Source organism: Rhinatrema bivittatum, chromosome 3, assembly GCF_901001135.1.
Source record: "Rhinatrema bivittatum chromosome 3, aRhiBiv1.1, whole genome shotgun sequence".
Classification (NCBI taxonomy): Eukaryota; Metazoa; Chordata; class Amphibia; order Gymnophiona; family Rhinatrematidae; genus Rhinatrema; species Rhinatrema bivittatum.
Window position 1 is genome coordinate 103,443,886 of NC_042617.1, and position 19,691 is coordinate 103,463,576.

Below are 19,691 nucleotides of genomic sequence, written 5' to 3' on the forward strand. Positions count from 1 at the left end.
TCTGCAATCAAATTCTATAGAACCCGTCCCTCCCTCTCAACGAGGGAAGGGATTCTACTCCAGGTACTTCCTAATACCAAAGAAATCAGGGGGGCTCCGTCCTATTTTGGACCTTCGAGCCCTCAACAAGTACCTTCAAAAGGAAAAGTTCAAGATGGTAACCCTGGGCTCGCTTCTCCCTCTGCTGCAAAGGGGGGATTGGCTGTGCTCTCTCGACCTCAAAGATGCTTATACCCACATTGTGATAACACAATCCCATCGCAAGTATCTGCGTTTTCTGGTGGGCCGAAACCATTATCAATACCGGGTACTACCTTTCGGTCTGGCGTCTGCTCCACGAGTCTTTACCAAATGTCTCGTCGTGGTAGCAGCATTCCTCAGGAAGGAAGGTGTCCACGTCTACCCCTACCTGGACGATTGGCTAATCAGGGCCTCCACTCCTCAGATTGCTCAATCCTCCCTAAAATTGACAATTCACACACTCCTTTCCTTAGGGTTTCTTGTCAATTACGAGAAATCTTGCTTAGTCCCATCTCAAACCTTATCCTTCATTGGGGCAGACGTGGACACCTTACAGGCAATGGCCTACCTTCCGCTTCAAAGGGTCCAAATTCTCATGTCCCTAGCTCGCCAGCTCCAGTCTCAAAACACTGCCACGGCTCGCCAATTCCTCATTCTCCTAGGACACATGGCATCCTCGGTTCAAGTCACTCCCATGACCCGACTAGCCATGAGACTTACCCAATGGACTCTGCGACATCAATGGATTCAAGCTCTTCAGCCCCTGTCCTCCATTGTCACAATTACACAAGCGCTACGTCTATCTTTAACCTGGTGGACGACTCAAGTCAACCTCCTTCAGGGCTTACCTTTTCTTCCACCAGATCCCCAAATAATCCTAACTACCGATGCTTCCCACATCGGTCGGGGAGCCCATGTGGACGATCTCCAAACTCAAGGACTCTGGTCTCGAGAGGAAGCCGAACACCAGATAAATTTCTTGGAACTGCGAGCAATCCGCTACGCACTCAGAACTTTCCAAGCTCACCTATCGAATCAGATAATCTTGATCCAAACGGACAACCAGGTGGCCATGTGGTACATAAACAAGCAGGGAGGCACAGGCTCCTTCCTTCTGTGTTAGGAAGCTGCGCAGATTTGGGCGGAAGCTCTCTCCCACTCTATGTACCTCAGGGCCACCTACCTGCCGGGAGTGGACAATGTATTGGCAGACCAATTGAGCCGTGTCTTCCAACCGCACGAGTGGTCACTCAATCACTTGGTAGCGACCTCTCTATTTCACAAGTGGGGTTATCCTTCAATAGACCTCTTTGCGTCCCCTCAGAACCACAAAGTGGACAATTACTGCTCTCTCATTCGGAGCCAACACTCTCGGCCCAGGGATGCCTTCTCCCTCAAGTGGGCAGCCGTTCTGCTTTATGCATTCCCTCCACTTCCTCTTCAGTCGAGGACTCTCGTGAAGCTACGCCAGGATGGAGGAACCATGATCCTGATAGCACCTTACTGGCCACGCCAAGTATGGTTCCCAATACTCCAGGATCTCTCCATCCGCAGGCACATTCCCTTGGGAAAGGACCCGCATCTCCTCACTCAAAACGACGGATGCCTCCTCCAACCCAACCTCCAAGCCTTGTCCCTGACGGCATGGATGTTGAAAGGTTAGTCCTTCAACCTTTTAACCTTTCGGATTCCGTTTCTCGTGTCCTGATAGCTTTACAAAAGCCCTCCACCAGAAGGTCCTATTCATACAAATGGAAAAGGTACACATCATGGTGCACTTCTCAGTCCCTTGATCCCCTTTCCTGCCAATCTCGAAATTCTTGGACTATTTATGGCCTCTATCGGAATCAGGTCTTAAAACCTCTTCTATAAGGATGCATGTCAGTGCGGTAGCCACTTTCCATAAAGGAATCGAGGGTGTCCCTATTTCCGTACAACCCCTGGTAACACGCTTTCTTAAGGGCTTGCTCCATCTGAAGCCACCCTTACGTCCTCCAGCCCCATCTTGGGACCTTAATCTGGTTCTTGGTCGTCTAATGAAACCACCTTTCGAACCTCTGTACTCCTGTGACTTAAAATATCTCACATGGAAGGTGTTCTTCCTTTTGGCTGTTACTTCAGCTCGCAGGGTTAGTGAATTGCAGGCCCTAGTTACCTATCCGCCTTACACTAAACTCTTGCAGGACCGGGCGGTACTCCGCACTCACCCTAAATTTTTACCTAAGGTAGTTTCGGAGTTTCATATTAATCAATCCATCATACTACCTATCTTCTTTCCCAGGCCCCACTCCAACTCAGGGGAACAGACTCTGCATACCCTAGACTGTAAACGGGCTCTAGCTTTTTATCTAGACCATACAGCTTCTCACAGAAAGAGCACTCAATTATTTGTCTCTTTCCATCCTAACAAGTTAGGACAACCTGTGGGTAAGCAGGCTCTTTCCTCATGGTTGGCGGACTGCATTTCTTTTTGCTATCAGCAAGCTGACATTCCTTTTCAAGACCGTGTAAGAGCACACTCTGTGAGGGCCATGGCGACTTCGGTAGCACACCTTCGATCGGTGCCGCTTCCTGACATCTGCAGAGCTGCAACCTGGAGTTCCCTCCATACCTTTGCAGCCCACTATTGTTTGGACAAAGCTGGAAGGCAGGACTCCATCTTCGGCCAATCTGTCTTGCGTAACCTTTTTCCAACGTGATGTACCAACACCCTTCCACCTGCCCAGTAGGGTGCGGATGTCCTTTCCCAAATTCTACCCCAGTTGTTGTGCCTCTTGCACGCCGTTGGGTGCCTTTGGTGCAAGTCAGGACATCCTCAGCTCGGTACTCACCCATTTGTGAGGACAACCATCCTGCTTGTCCTGTGAGAAAGCAAATGTTGCTTACCTGATGTAACAGGTGTTCTCACAGGACAGCAGGATGTTAGTCCTCACGAAACCCGCCCGCCACCCCGCGGTGTTGGGTTCGTTTTATTTTTACTTTTTAGGCACTGCCTGTAGCTTTGAAAATCAGACTGAAGGGAGACCCCTGCTGGCTGCAGGGTCAGTGCCGTGCTGGGCATGCCCAGTAGGGGCCAGTCAAAGTTCTCTTAAACTTTGACAGAAGTTTTCCGTGGTGGGCTCCATCCTCGATGTCACCCATTTGTGAGGACTAACATCCTGCTGTCCTGTGAGAACACCTGTTACATCAGGTAAGCAACATTTGCTTTCCCTGACTTCAGAAATTGGAGAAGAGCGGCAGTGGTCCCACTTCAAAGAGTGGGAGCAGAGAGGAGGCTGGAAACTACAGGCTGGTTAGCCTCACCTAGGTGGTGGGAAAAGTAATGGAGTCACTGCTGAAAGAAAGAATAGTGATCTATCTACAGTCAGAAGAATTGCTGGACCAGAAGCAGCATGGATTCACCAGGGGAAGGTCCTGTCAGACAAATCTGATTGATTTTTTGATTGGGTGACTAGGGAATTAGATCGAGGAAGAACGCTCGGTCATCTGCTTGGATTTCAGCAAAGCTTTTGATTATGGTCCCGCACAGGAGGCTTGTGAATAAAATGAGACGCTTAGGAGTGAGTGCCAAGATAGTGGCCTGGATTGCAAACTGGTTGACGGACAGAAGACAATGTGTGATGGTAAATGGAACTTAATCTAAAGAGAGAGCGGTGTTAAGCGGAGTGCCGCAAGGATCGGTGTTGGGACCGGTCCTGTTCAGTATCTTTGTGAGTGACATTGCGGATGGGATAGAAGGTAAGGTTTGTCTTTGCGGATGATACTAAGATCTGCAACAGAGTGGACATGCTGGAAGGAGTAGAGAGAATGAGATGGGATTTAAGGAAACTGGAAGATATGGCAGCTGAGATTCAATGCCACAGGGATCAGTCCTATCTGCAACACTCTTTAACAATTACCTCCTCCCAGTATGTCATTTACTAGCAGGACTACATTTATGCAGATGATATACAATTACTGTTACCCATTCCAAACACCATCGAAGAAACAATGAAACTAGCCAATATGTATCTAGAAATAATCAAACCGCTCCTAAACCAGATGGAACTGGTAATAAACATTGACAAAACCAAATTCTTACACATTGAACGTAAAAACACACACCACACACAACCAACATTCACAATCAAAAATATTCAAACCACTGAGATAGCAATAAAAGTTAGGAATCTAGGAGTAATAATTGACCCTGAGCTAAACATGAAACAACACATCTCACAGAAAATAAAAGAAGGTTACGCAAAACTAATGATCCTGAGAAGACTAAAACCTCTACTAACGATTAACAATTTTCACACCGTTCTACAAGCAATGATATTCGCAAGCACTCTGCTTTTAGGATTACCTCAATTTACAATTCGGCCTCTGCAAATATTGCAAAATTCCGCTGCCAGAATTTTTGACTGGCAAAAAAGAGTGACCTCATTACAGGAACACTTGCTGAACTCCACTGGCTTCCAATTGAACAAAGAATACAATATAAGGCACTTTGTATAATCCATAAACTAATCCACGATGAAAAAGCCGACTGGCTTAACATGGCACTGCGCGTGCATGTACCACAAAGAAACATGAGATCTGCAAATAAAGCTCTACTAACTGTCCCCTCTGTCAAATCAGCACATCTCACGCAAGTAAGGGAAAGAGCATTGTCACTGGCTGGTCCCGTACTATGGAACACCATGCCACTCGAAATAAGACTACAGAGAAATTTGAAATTATTCAAAACTAATCTGAAAACCTGGCTTTTTAAACAAGCATTTTATAAAGATAAAGCGAAGGAGAAAAAATAGTTGATAGATAAGGATGCACCAAGCTAGAAGTTATTAGTAACCTACAAAAGCATATTAACGTTAAAATCAAACCGCCTAATTTGTTCCTAACAATCAGGATTAATTTACACACTTACGGCCGGATTTTAAAAGAGTTACGCGCATAAGTTATGCACGTAACCCTTAAAAAAGCCCCCTGCGCGCGCCGAGCCCAAGCACCGGGACGCACGTAAGTCCCGGGGCTTCGCAAAGGGGGCGTGTCGGGTGTGCGGAGCAAATTTCGGAGCGGGGCAGGAGGCGTGTCGGGGGCATGGTCAAGGTCTCCGGACCAGCCCCCGGGTCGGTTGATGGCGCACCAGCAGCCCGCTGGCGTGCGCAAAGTTACGTCTGCCTCCAGCTGGCGTAACTTTGCCAACAAAAGTAGGGGGAAGGGTTAGATAGGGCCGGGGGGTGGGTGAGGTAGAGGAAGGGAGGGGAAGGTGCGGGGGGGGGGGGGGGGGTAGAAGGAAAGTTCCCGCTGAGGCCGCTCCGATTTTGGAGCAGCCATGGAGGGAACGGGCAGCGCGCGCAAGTTGCACAAATGTGCACCCCCTTGCGCGCGCCGACCCGGATTTTATAAGATACGCGCAGCTACTCGCGTATCTTATAAAATCCGGCGTACTTTTGTTCGCACGCGCATAGATTTAGAAAATCTACCCCTTAGTTTATTATTTTTAATTGTTACCGTACTATGATGGCACATGATTAATTTGTAATCTATACCACCCATATTTCTCTTTATCGTGCCCTTCTATAAACCATTGGGATGGTTATTTAACTTAACGACTGTATAGAAAAGTTTTTAAATAAATAAAATTAAATAAAGAAGTGCAGAGTCATACATATGGGGTGTGGAAATCTGAAAGAACTATTTGATGGGGGGTGAAGTGCTGATGTACACGGAGCAGGAGAGAGACCTTGGGGTGATTGTTTTGCTGACTTCAGATCATTAGACACTAAGTGACAAGGCGATAGCTAAAGCCAGAAGAATGTTGGACTGCATAAAGAGAGGAATATCTAGTAAGAGAAAGGAAGTGATGATCCCCTTGTACAGGGCCTTGGTAAGGCCTCACCTGGAGTACTGTGTTCAGTCCTGGAGACCGTATCTCCAAAGGAACAGAGACAGGATGGAGTCAGTCCAGAGAAGGGTGACCAAAAAGGTGGATGGTCTTCATAAAGGGGTAGATTTTATAAATGTACGCACGGGCGTACTTTTTGTTCGTGCACCAGATGCGAACAAAAGTACGCTGGATTTTATAAGATACGCGCGTAGCTTATAAAATCCAGGGTCAGCGCGCGCAAGGGGGGTGCACATTTGTGCAACCTGCGCACGCCGAGCCCAGCACGCGCTGCCTGTTCCCTCCGAGGCCGCTCCGAAATCGGTGCGGCCTCGGAGGAAACTTTCCTTCCGCCTTCCCCTCCCTTCCCCTCCCTAACCCACCCCCCCCCCCACCTTTGTTGGCAGATTTACACCTGCGGAAAGCAGGTGTAAATCTGCGCGCGCCAGCGGGCTGCTGGCGTGCCATCACACAACCCGGGGGCTGGTCTGGAGGCCTCTACCACGCCCCCGGGCCCGCCCCCGAAACGCTGCGTCACTCGCAGCACGACCCCAACACACCCCTCCATGCAAGCCCCGGGATTTACGCGCGTCCCAGGGCTTGCGCGTGCCGCCGAGCCTATGCAAAATAGGCTCGGCGCGTGCAGGGGTGGGTTGGGGTAGGTTTTCGGGGTGTACGCACGTACCCCTTTGAAAATCTACCCCTAAATGACTTATAAGGAGAGATTGAAGAACCTAAATATGTATACCCTGGAGGAGAGGAGGAGCAGGGGTGATATGATACAGACTTTCAGATGCTTGAAAGGTTTTAATGATCCATGGTTAACAACAAACCTTTTCCGTTGGAAAAAAATCAGTAAGAACATAAGAACATGCCATATTGGGTCAGACCAAGGGTCCTTCAAGCCCAGCATCCTGTTTCCAACAGTGGGCAATCCAGGCCATAAGAACCTGGCAAAACTAAGTCTATTCCATGTTACTGTTGCTAGTAATAGCAGTGGCTATTTTCTAAGTCTTCTTAATTAATAGCAGGTAATGGACTTCTCCTCCAAGAACTTATCCAATCCTTTTTTAAACACAGCTACACTAACTGCACTAACCACATCCTCTGGCAACAAATTCCAGAGCTTAATTGTGCGTTGAGTGAAAAAGAGCTTTCTCTGATTAGTTTTAAATGTGCCACATGCTAACTTCATGAAGTGTCCCCTAGTCTTTCTATTATCTGAAAGAGTAAATAACCGATTCACATCTACCTGTTCTAGACCTCTCATGATTTTAAACACCTCTATCATATTCTCCCTCATCCATCTCTTCTCCAAGCTGAAAAGTCCTAACCTCTTTAGTCTTTCCTCTTAGGGGAGCTGTTCCATACCCCTTATCATTTTGGTCGCCCTTCTCTGTACCTTCTCAATCGCAACTATATCTTTTTTTAGATGTGGCGACCAGAATGGTACACAGTATTCAAGGTTCGGTCTCACCATGGAGCGATACAGAGGCATTGACATTTTCCGTTTTATTCACCATTCCCTTTCTAATAATTCCCAACATTCTGCTTGCTTTTTTGACTGCTGAAAACACTGAACAGACTATTTCAATGTGTTATCCACTATGACGCCTAGATCTTTCTTGGGTGGTAGCACCTAATATGGAACCTAACATTGTGTAACTATAGGATGGGTTATTTTTTCCTATATGCATCACCTTGCACTTATCCACATTAAATTTCATCTGGTCATGATTTGAAACTCCAGGGAGGAAGACTCAGAACCAATGTCAGGAAGTATTTCTTCATGGAGAGGGTGGTAGATGCTTGAAATGCCTTTCTGGAGGAAGTGGTGAACACTAAAACTGTGAAGGATTTCAAAGGGGTATGGGATAAACACTGTGGATCCATAAAGGCTAGAGGATAGGAATGAAAAGAAGAGCCATAGGGGTGGCTTGCTGGAATGGTGGCTACTAGAGATGTGCAGTCGTTTATCGCGAATTAGGCAATTACAATGAAATTGCCTAATTCGTAGTGGTTCGGGGGCCCCGAAACCCGAAAAGGATTTTCCCCGAACTTCGGGGAAACTTCGTTTTTCGGGTTTGTGTGGGGAGAGGGGCACATTTTTTTTTTAAAATTATAAACCACCCCAAACATTCAGATTAAGTATAATACAACCACCCTCCCCCCATCCCGATCCCTCCCCAAGACTTACTAACATCCCTGGGGGTCCAGCGGGGTCCCGGGTTCCATTTGTCCCTCCGTGCCCGGTGTGCTACTGCAAGCCGTGCTCAAAATGGCGCCGATAGCCTTTGCCCATACTATGTCACAGGGGCTACCAGCGCCATTGGTCAGCCCCTGTCACATGCTCATACCACGTGATGGGGGCTGACCAATGGCGCCGGTAGCCCCTGTGACATAGTATGGGCAAAGGCTATCGGCGCCATTTTGATTCCTGGCACCCGACGGCACGCGTGCAGGAGATCGCTCCCGGACCCCCGCTGGACCCCCAGGGACTTTTGGCCAGCTTGGGGGGCCTCCTGACCCCCCACCAAGGCTTGCCAATAATCCCTGGGGGTCCAGCGGGGGTCCGGGAGCGATTTCGTTGTCGGCTGCCAGGAATCAAAATGGCGCCAATAGCCTTTGCCCATACTATGTCACAGGGGCTACCGGCGCCATTGGTCAGCCCCCGTCACATGGTATGAGCATGTGACAGGGGCTGACCAATGGCGCCGGTAGCCCCCTGTGACATAGTAGTTCAGAGGCTATTTGGCACCATTTTGAGGAGCTCGGCTTGCAGTAGCACACCGGGCACGGAGGGACAAATGGAACCCGGGACCCCGCTGGACCCCCAGGGATGTTAGTAAGTCTTGGGGAGGGATCGGGATGGTGGGGGGGTTTGTATGTAATGTTTTAAAATGATTTTAAATGCTTGGGGTGGGGTTTTTTTTTAGCTTCATTTCCCGCTTCGTTTTTTGGGCCGGTTTCGGGTTTCCTCGTTTCGTTTTTCAAAAAAATCTAAACGAGAAAACCCGAATTGTACCACGAAGTATCCGAGTCAAAAAACGACCCGGTAGAAAAAAACGAAGCACATCTCTAGTGGCTACTATCTGATGATTACTACCTTTAGTCAATAAGCCTTCACACAGCTAATGCACCTCCAACATTGCTTTCTGCTTCAATGTCAAGGGGAAATGTGGAAAAGAGGATTTGCATTCAGACAAGAACCAACAAGGCATTGATCTGTGCAGTCTGGGTAAACAAGCATCGGGGTAACTTGCTTGATGTGGCAGTTACTACCCTTAACCATTAAGCCTTATGATTCACCTTTGATGCAATTCCAACATTACTCTCTGCATCAATGGCAAGAGGTGGCAGGAAATTCAAATCAAACGGTTACCAACAAGGGTCCTGAACTTGGTGGTTGGTGAAACAGATAAGTATAGGAAAATAAGTGTGGGAGCTTGCTGGGCAGACTGGATAGGCCGTTTGGTCTTTTTCTGCCATCATTTCTATGTTTATATGTTATATGTCAACCCATATCTCTAGGGATATCTCCAGACTTGATCACATTACACACAAGGCTTCTACACACCAACCTTCAATCTCTGTTACCAACTGGATATTGAGAGACACCTGATTAATTTTCTTCATTTGCCTCCTGCTGTGACAGTGAAAAAACCTTCTACAAGAAATTCCTGTAATTTTAAACGAAAGAAATTTCTTTAAAATTTCTTACCTGAAAAGTACTCTTCTTAATAGCAGTGACCTCTGTACATTAGGATAACTGAGCTACAGGCCTTAGTAGCACATTTCCCTTATACACAAATTTTTAAAAATAGTCATCTTGAGAGCTCATCTAAAATTTCTATCCAAGTGATTTCTGTTTCAATTAAAGCAATCCATTTATTATTCTGTTTTTCTTTCCAAAACCATACTAAAAAAAAAAAAAAAAGTGAACAAACTCTTTATACACTGGATTGCACAGCTTTATCTTATGTGCAGGAAAAAATCCTCTCAATTATTTATTTATTTTAACCTTAATGAGCAGGGCATTTCATTTACAAAACACACTCTCTCCACTTGGATTTCTAATTGCATTTCCTACTGTTATGCTGAAGCAGAAAAATAACTGAATGACAAAGTAAAAATTCACCAAACTAAAGCTACCACAGCTTCCTTAGCACATCTTAGATTTATGTCCATAGAAGACATCTGTAAAGCAACTACTTGGTCTTCTATTAATACTTTCACTACTCATTACTGCCTGAATTAAGCTTTGAGACAAGACGGTGATTTTGGCCAAGCAGTCCTACAGAGTTTATTCAACTAATTCAGCTCTCCCACAAGCCTTTTCAAATTGCAGGTTACTTATTAAATTCCATTAAAAGAGAGAGATTTTATTTTACTTTCATCCATCACCTTGGGCGTTTCCAGTTGTGTGGCTGATATCATCCTGTTTGTCCATAAGGAAAGCAAAGTTGCTTATATAAAATGGGTGTTCTTCATAGACAGCAGGACAGATCAGCCACACAATCCCATCCTCCCCCCCCTTTGTAGTTGAAGGATGGCTTGTAGTCACACAGAAGAGACTTGTATGGCAGCGAATATGCAAGAACACCTGTGCGTATTCAGTAATGACTTACCGTAGGTCTTTCTGAGTTCTGTGAGAGCGCGGTTCACATTAGCACCATTGGATGACATTGCCTATTCGTGTGTCCTGCTTTCCTGACATTTTCTGCCCTGACAAATTTTAAGTGTTTAATTTCCCCTCTCTGAAAATGTAGTTACAGGGTACCTATAAACTTTGTAGCTACATGTGCTTTCTGATTAGTGCCACCCACCCAATATATCTGATCCAATATGAGGAAATAGCAAATAGCCTTTATGGAGGATGCTTGCCTTAGATTCAGTCGTAGACATATCACAGAGACTAAATTCCTCTTGATTTGGAGGTACATTTTTGCTTGATCAATTTTAACCAGTGTCCTGTTCTACTAGTGCCATTTACAAAAATGTGTTTATTAAATTTATAATCTGCCTTATGGCAGGACACAACCAGTATGAGATGCATGGAGTGGCAGGTGCTACTACCCTTAAAATAAACTAACCAAAAACAATGGGAAAAAAAGAAATTGCTGAGCAGACTCAATGTACAATTTTGGTTTTTATCTGCCATCATTCACTATTTGACTGTTACTAGGTAACAAAACATTAAATTATAAAATACTATCATCTTATAATAGCCTTCATTAAAAATAAGTAAAATTTAGAACAAAAGTCTGCAGAAATAATGCATAATAAAATGAAACAATCTTTGTATGCCCATCTTTAAGTAGCTAGTTATTTTTCTTTCCATAAAATAATCCATTTATAGAATTCTCCAATATGCACAGCATAACATCTAATAAGATATTACAAGTATGTCTATAATTTTCACACAATGTGCGGAAGATCTTTTTATTGTCCTCTCACTCCTACTAGGCCCTACTCATCAGCACCAGGACCTTTGAGGTGCAGCAAGAGGATGACTAGGAACGGAGGCGCAGGTAGCAATACGTGAAATTACTAAGATAGTAAATATAGGTTATGTTCCCATCCCCTTCCAGTGTAATGTAATATATATATGTGTGTGTGTATACTGTATACATAGTAGCAGTATAAAGCCACCATCCTATCCAAGCTTGATTATTGCAATGCTATGCTCCTTAGCCTCCCTAAAGCCCTACGGCCACTTCGGATACTCCAAAACTCGGTGGCACGTATCCTCACCGATGCCCACCGAGGTGATCACATCACCCCAGTCCTCAAACACCTACACTGGTTGCCCATCAACGCCCGGATCATATACAAATCCCTAACTATCATGCACAAAACCATCTACAGCCAAGACATGCCCTGGTTCAAAGAACATCTCCGATTCCGTACCCCTAACAGACCTATCAGATCACAACACTGTGCCACGCTACATACTTCTCCTAAAATTACAAAGCTTAAGTCTACTAAAGAACGTGCCCTCTCTATAGCTGGTCCCACCCTTAAGATGCCTCCTAGCCTCCACCAGGAACCTTGCCCAAAAAGATTTAAACAGAATCTAAAGACTTGGCTCTTTAAACACACATACACCTAAACATCCTCGGTGCACATCTCCCCCCCTCCTCCCCCCCCCTCCTCCCCCCCCTGTAATTAGTAAATTTCTTGGAAATTTCTTGTAAATATTTCCCTCATATTCAGTTCACCAATACTATAACTTGTTTCCTGTTGATACTTTTTGATATGTGTTCTCTGTAAAGCTTCTTGCTGTATTAAGTTAACTGTAAACCGAGATGATGTTCCAAACGTATTTCGGTAGATAAAAATGCTTAAATAAATAAAGTTGATAAGTTTTATAGTGCTACTAGATGTATGCAGCCCTGTACAAAGGTGGTAAGTATTCAAGTACGATAAGTCCCTCCCAAAAGAGGGGGTACCGGACAATGGCAGATAGTATTATGCTCAAGGTCAGAAAAGCATATCAGTGGGAGGAGAGGGATTTTGAACCCTGGTTCTAAGTCTGTTGCTCTGGCTAATAGGGTGAGCAGGCCTACATGATTGAGGTTTGGCTAGCAATGTTTAAATGGCAAGTTAATTTTTGTTTTAGCATAAAGAAACTATTTGCTCTTTGGTGCATCAACATTGTAGCTGTGTGACTTCTCTTGTGGCATGCCGTATGTAATAAATATTTGGCAGCAAAAATATATAGTGCTTGTTCTTGCATTCCTTTCTCCTTGCTGCCCACATATGGTCAGGGCTCTGCTGATCCTCATGCCAGACCTCTTCCAGATTAATCCCGTACGTCCTGTTTATTGCATTGTTTTGGTTTTGCTTCTGTAGGGTTCTTATGTTTACCTCTTTCCTCGACTGTATATTACTGGGTAGTAGAAATTTAAAAATACTTATGTAAATCTGTAAATTAAGAGAGGTCAGAATATTTTGTCAGCTGTAAATCACCATTTGCTCTGGTCTTCTCGTGGTACTAATGCAGTACAAGGGATTGCAGCACTGTATTTCTCCTGGGGTTGAAGGCACTAGAACCTCGAGCCCTGAAGTAACCCTTGCAGGCTCATGGTCTCTAGTATTTGGATATAATGCTTTCCCTGTGAGCCAGTCAGAAAGCAAGATTTCTTGGATCCATTTTTCTAAGTACCTGGTAAAAGTTGTATTAACCCTATAGCCTGTAATTCACAAAGTGTTTTGTTGCATTTGTCACATTTCTCGTAACAGTTTAATCATGCCCTTTAGCATGATAAGAGTATTATCCAAGTTTGGCTAGGAGGATGAGTTCTGGTTCTGGTGGAATAGGATCTGCCTTTTTTTATTTTTTTTTTTAAATCATGTAGGATTTCTACTAACACTACATAAGCAATCTAACGGTTCAACAAAACATGCAAATTATATGTTGTGAAATAAATGGTGGAAGGATCACATAAAGGCTTGATGGATGTTCTTTATCTTAATGGATATGCCTATCTCAGCAAGTGGCCCTTGTTTATAAGGTGTCTTCTCATTGGCCACTGCAGTGCACATTTTATCTCCTCTGCAGGGCAAACACTCTGACAAAATGCAGCTCATTTTAGAGTGGTTTCCAGTCCTCTCCTGCCCCTTGCATGTTATGATGTGAAAGTACTTGCCTTATCTCCTTCTCACAGGAGCAGGGAATGTTACTTCTTTGATGATGATAAATCTGATTGTCCGTTTTAGAACCTGACACAAATAATTGCTCCCAAAAGGGGAAGCAATTTGTTAAATAATATTGCCTATATATAACTGAGAAAAATGAGATCACAGATAGTCTGTGGGAGAAATGCCCAGGAGTCCCTTGAGGTAGCCATGCTGTTTTCAGACCAGATGCTGGAAAGATGAGGCAGATTCCGTGAAACCCCTTACCACAGCTTCACTGTAAGCTCAGTTTCCTTCTAAATGTGAGTATCTGCAGTTCTTCTGCATATGATACTATAATTCATTGCTCAAGCACTAGACCGCCTTTTCTCATGGATCTCATTACTGTAGTCCCTGTGTGCCATGGTGATGCATTGACACTGGTGTCACCATTGAAACGTGTTTTCTCATTAATTCAGTCATCCTGCCATGTGTCCAGTATATGCTGTGTACTACGCTACTAGGAGTATGTGAGATCTCCTGTAAGCCTTACTCAGAGACCAAGCACGGAGAAGCTTGAAGGTACAACAAAGGGTGTCTACTTGCTCGTCTTATTGTCACAAATGTAAAAAATAATGAGGAGATAGAAAAATCATAATGGTGTTCATTTTTTAATACCTTTTTAAACTAGGATTTCGTGCCACTTTATCAAGACTTCGAGAATTTTTACACAAGGAACCTGTACATGAGAGTCCGTGATAACTGGAACCGCCCCATCTGCAGCATGCCTGGACCTCAGTTTGACTTGATGGAGCGCTTGACAGACGACTACAACTGGACATTTAGGTGAGTCAGCTGGCTGACCCAAGATACTGCACGGGGAGTACATATTGCCCAATGTCAAAAACTTGCTGGATGTTCAGTTACAGCTACCAATGAACATAGTATTGTTGCCATGTTAGTCCACTGAGATATGTAGAAATTAAAGTTAACAAACAAGTTGTAAGTGATCCAATAAAAAGACGACATCTACAGCTTGTTTACTGACATTTTTAGTACACAAAGAAATTCAGAGGTAGGGAATCTCATAATTGTGGTTCAGAGTTTACAGCACTTTCATAAACTGGCATTGCATAAAACATGTTCTATAACTACTTTGTAAAAGTGTTATCCCGTTATAATACTCTGTTGCTGGATCATTCTAAACCTGTGAATGTAGAACACGTGTAGTTGCTTTCTCATTTGCTGCTTGCTTGGCCTTGCGGAGAAGATGATCAGGCACCTGCACATGCTGTTACACAGAGTGTGTGAGAATAAGATGATGGCAATTGTGACTGACAAGAAGCTGCAACTGAACTGCATTGAGATCCCCCAGGAGCTGGTCTGCTGTGCCACTGAGCTGTTTTAATGTTCCAGGCACAGAAGGGAAGAATCTGGTCAGGGTTGTCTTCCTATGCCACTGTTATTTTTGATGTAGTAGAGGTTGACTCTCTTTAAGACTACATTTATATTGCAAGAGTGGCTCCATAATTTTCTCTGTCTTGTGAGAACTTGTGCTACCTTGATTAGGATGACTAGTTTACTTTTTTGGGGGGCCAACTAACTGGAGCTTCATGGGGTTAATGAACTGCATAATGTATATTCTTTTATTTAAATTGCTATTAGTTTAGAAAACATATGTACTTGGCACACCTTGTCCGGTGGCAAGAGTTGCTGACACATGATAAAACATTATACTATTTGATATTACTTGTATACTTTTTTTTTTTTTAATATATTTATTGGTACGAGAAACTTGACACAAAGCAACAATAGGAAACAGAAAACAAAACAAAACTAACAACCACAGATTAAAACCGCATGAAACAGTGGTCACATGAATCTCACTATTTTTTGCAAAGCCCCAAAAATGTACTACAGACACATCAGCCATACATTCACACACATGCAATGTGAATGCCCTTTGCAGTCCCAATTATAACTTAACAGAGAGCACATTTAGAATAATAAAAAATGAATACAGAACAGGAAACTATCCAGCTCTGTATACCATATCCCACAAATGGAAATAACCATGATATATATATATAGAGAGAGAGAGAGAAGTTTGTGTTTACATAATTATTTTTTCCGTAATAGCTTAAAAGAAGCATGATGGGACATAAAGTTTTTCCACCGACGATAAGCGGGTAATTCATTGCTATTCCAAAGCATCAAATTAGTTTTTGCCATAATGAGAGAGACACATCCAAACCTCTTCCCCAACAAGGTAAAGTCAGAGACCTGCCAAATGAATGGAGATATACTAGCTTTTCAGACCAATTTAGGGGACATCCAATAACCCAGTGGTTCCCAACCCTGTCCTGGGGACCCCCCAGCCAGTCGGGTTTTCAAAAAATTTGCATGCACTGCCTCATAACATGCAAATTTTCTCTCATTCATATTGATTGTGGATATCCTGAAAACCCAACTGGCTGGGGGGTCCCCCAGGACAGGGTTGGAAACCACTGCAATAACCTGTCAAGATAAACAAACAAAAATTTGATTCCAAAATTGAGTTAAGCTTATGACAGTTCATAAACCTGTGACATAATATTCCAGGTCAATAGTTGCACTTTAAGCAAAGGTCAGAATCCCAAAGCTTCATCTTAATATTCCAAGGACCAGGTGATATAAATCTGATGAGTAAGTTTAAATTGAATCTCTCTGATTTGGCAGACAACAAATGCTTGTAAATAGACAAAAAAGCCTGCACAATTTCAGTATCGACCAGTGTTAGACATATTCTCACTCTAAAAAATAGTCAAATTAGTCAAACGAGCTATTTGGCAGGGTTTCTTCAACATTGCAGCCATATCCCAAGCTTATTAAATTTAGGAGTGATATCCAGAAAAGTTTGATCTTCTTTGATAAAACTGATATGGTGCAAATCACCCCCAACTAAATGTAAGCAGTAGTGATGTGCTTGAAGATAAGCAAAAAAAAAAAAAAAGATTGATAGGAACAGATTATTGTTACCTCAATTGGTGAAATGAATAAATGGTTCCCAAATTTGATTGCAGTAAGTGATCCATACAATACAGGCCATTTTTTTTCCAAAATTGAAACACTGAAGCTCCAAGAACAGAGGAACAATCTTTACCTCAAAAATGAGAGAAAAGTAGGTCTGCCATCCATGCTTTCTCTTCACCATTTCCAGGTCTATTGTAATGTAGTTAGCCAAAAACTGTAGCATCCCACAGAAGCTAGCTTTCTTCCAGGAAGATGAAGCAAATTAAGAGGATTATAAGGATGGGTACATTCCAACAATAAACCACTGGGATCAAACTTATTAAGAGAAGTCCAATTCTGTATATAACATAGAAAGCAGGCAACGTTATATATTTGTAAGTCAGGAATAGCCAAACCCCCATTTCATTGTCTTTCTGCAGAATACATAATTTTAACCTAGCTCTTCTATTACGCTAAATAAATCTAATAATGATAGAATGAAAAGTATGAACTTCTGTATTTTTTATCCATAAAGGAAGCACCTGCAAACAATAAAGCAGTTTAGGTAATACTGCCATCTTAACAGCAGCATGTTTGCCCATCAAGGACAATGGGAAAGACATCCAGCTGCTCAACAGTAATTTTATCTTCCCTACTTGTATAGTTCTGTTAGTGGAAGGAGATGGTGTGTTGTACAGCTGGTTGCTGTTTTTATAAAACAGCTAGAAGAACCTCCTGTGCCTGGGGTGGACCTGCAGTCCTTTAGACAGCAGTGCTACAAAGAGGGAGTGAGTACAGTGCAGTTTAATATATAGCTGACTAAGTTATCCTGAGGTCAGAACAGTGCAGAAACCATTCCAAGTGATGGAGTAATGTAGGATCAATTTTCAAAGAGTGTAGTTGCCTAACTTTAGGAGTTAGATATCTTTGTCAGCCCCTTGGAAAATTGTCCATGGCTGAGTACCTTCATTTAAGAGCCATCTTTCACTAGGCACCTGTAATGGAAGTGGTCTCCTGTGCTGTGATATGGTTGGCACAGCCTAGTAGACGAACCTACTAGGCCTATACTGACAGCTGGAAGACATGCCCTGAGTTGGAACTGAACTGGAGTGTCTCCTATTCCAGCCCCACTCCCCACAGGTTGAGCCCTTGGGTTCCAGGGGCTGGCAGGACTTAAGTGAAAGTCCCACATGCCACAGACAAAGAGAAGGTCCTGAGTCAGGCTGAGGTCAGAACTGGCAGCATTCAAAAGAATAATCAAGGTACAGGCCAGGGGTCAGGGCGGGAGGCAAGGAGAGCGAAATCCAGGTCTGAAGCAAGACTCAATTCCAGGAGATCAAGATGATGATGCAGACAAGGTGGGATAAGGCAGGACGAGGCAAGGCTGGATGAGGCAAGAAACGGGATCGTAGGCAACGCATACTGCTATTTAGGGGACCTGTTGCTGAGGCACTGGTTGGAAGCGCAGCAAGGGTCTAAAAACCCTGCTGCACAGATATTATCTTCCAGTGCCAAACCTCTCCTTCCTGCCCTGGGACCTACTTGTATCACTGAGATACACGCGTATGTGCCTAAGCAGATGGCATCCCACCAGTGCTACAGGAGTGATGGCTGCATCTTGCCATGCCGAGGTCCTGCGGCATCCAAGGTTGAGTCAGCCAGTTGTAGCGCTGTCCCGCAGCTGACCCATCATTACAGTACTCCCCTTTTAAAGCCTCTCCCTAGGCCTCAGAGCTTAGTCTTCTGGGGATAGCATTTGTGTAACTCCTTCAGTAACTGGGGAGCTTGGAGGTTAGGTGCAGGCTGCCAAGTGTTTTCTTCAGGGCTGAAGCTGTTCCAAAAGATGAGGTATTTATTTTTTCCCAGACATTCCAGGAATCCAGGATTTCCTGATCCTCATACTCAGGATAGTATTCAGAGCAGATGTCCATGGGTTTGAGTGGTGGTCTTGAAGGCCACAATAAGACCGTGGGCTTCAGAAGAGAAACGTGTGTTTTTAAGCACGGGAGGAAGTTTCAACTTGTAGAATTTTGGCCTACTTGACGGAGAATATGAAAAGGTCACATGAACCTAGATGCAAATTTGAATGATGGTAACTTTAGGGATAGGTTCTGGGGGCTGAGCCATACTTTTTCTCTGACCTGAAGGTGAAGTGCCAGTTAATGTTTTTTGTCTGCCTGCTTTTTGTAATGGTTGGCAGCCTCAGTGAGCAGGTGGCGAGTTTTCTGCCAAAGGTCTTTAAGATCCTGACCTAAGACATTGGTTGCTGGTCTGGAGACCAAGATCGAAATTGGCAGTCAACTGAGAGTACCATTACCAAAGACTATTTGGAAGAGGGAGGAGCCAGTTGAACTCTCCATATGATTATTGTGGCAGAAGTTTGCCCATGGCCAGGGCAATAAGGCTGATCCGAGGTAGGAGGAATATCACGGCCGGCTAGCTCATCCTTAATCCAACCAGACAGCCCTTGAGAGAAGATGGCTGTCTGGCTATTTTCACCCCATTGGAGTTCAAAGGCCATTGTGAGAAATTGTATCATGTATTCTCCGACTGAACAGGTACCTTGGCGAATATGGAGAAATTCAGACACTCTGGAGGAAGCCCACCCGGGTTCATCAAAGACAAGACGAAACTAGTGAAGGAATTCTTGTAAATCCTGCAAAATTGGATCTTCGCTTCCACAACAGGGAAGCACAGGCAAGAGCATTGCCATCCATCAGGGAGAGTATATACGTAATCTTCATATGGTCGGAGGGGGAAGAGAGCAGACTGGAGCTCAAATTGCATCTGATGATTTATAAAGCCTCTGCACTCCTTGGGATCCCCAAGGTATATGGTGGATGGTGGCATGTGTGGTGTGGGTCCCAGAAGATGAACCAAGTCAGGTAGAACTGGAGCCACAGGAACAGGAGCCAGCATGGCATCCACTCTGACTGCTAGACTCTCAAGCAGGCCGGCGGCTTGATCTAGAATTCCTTGCAGCTGCTGAATGTGCTGGGCCAAGCCAGGAATAGTCTGAAGTGCGGATCAATATGCCATGGCCTCAGCAACCTATAATGGAAGTGGACTCCTGTGCTGTGGCGTGGTTGGCGCAGCCTAGTAGGTGAACCTACTAGGTTCATGCTAACAGCTGGCAGACATGCCCTGGGCTGGGACTGAACTGGAGCTTCCCCTATACCAGCCCCATTCC

At 44.3% G+C, this 19,691-nt stretch overlaps 1 protein-coding gene across 1 annotated transcript in view; it reads left to right on the forward strand.

Moving 5' to 3' along the window:
- The window catches only part of LOC115086984 (serine palmitoyltransferase 3-like), a 254,044-nt gene that overhangs the window by 96,211 nt on the left and 138,142 nt on the right, over positions 1-19,691 (forward strand). Inside the window, exon 3 of the mRNA XM_029593553.1 lies at positions 14,202-14,356. Within this exon, the coding sequence (XP_029449413.1) occupies positions 14,202-14,356 (155 nt within the window). The remainder of the gene's footprint in view (positions 1-14,201; positions 14,357-19,691) is intronic.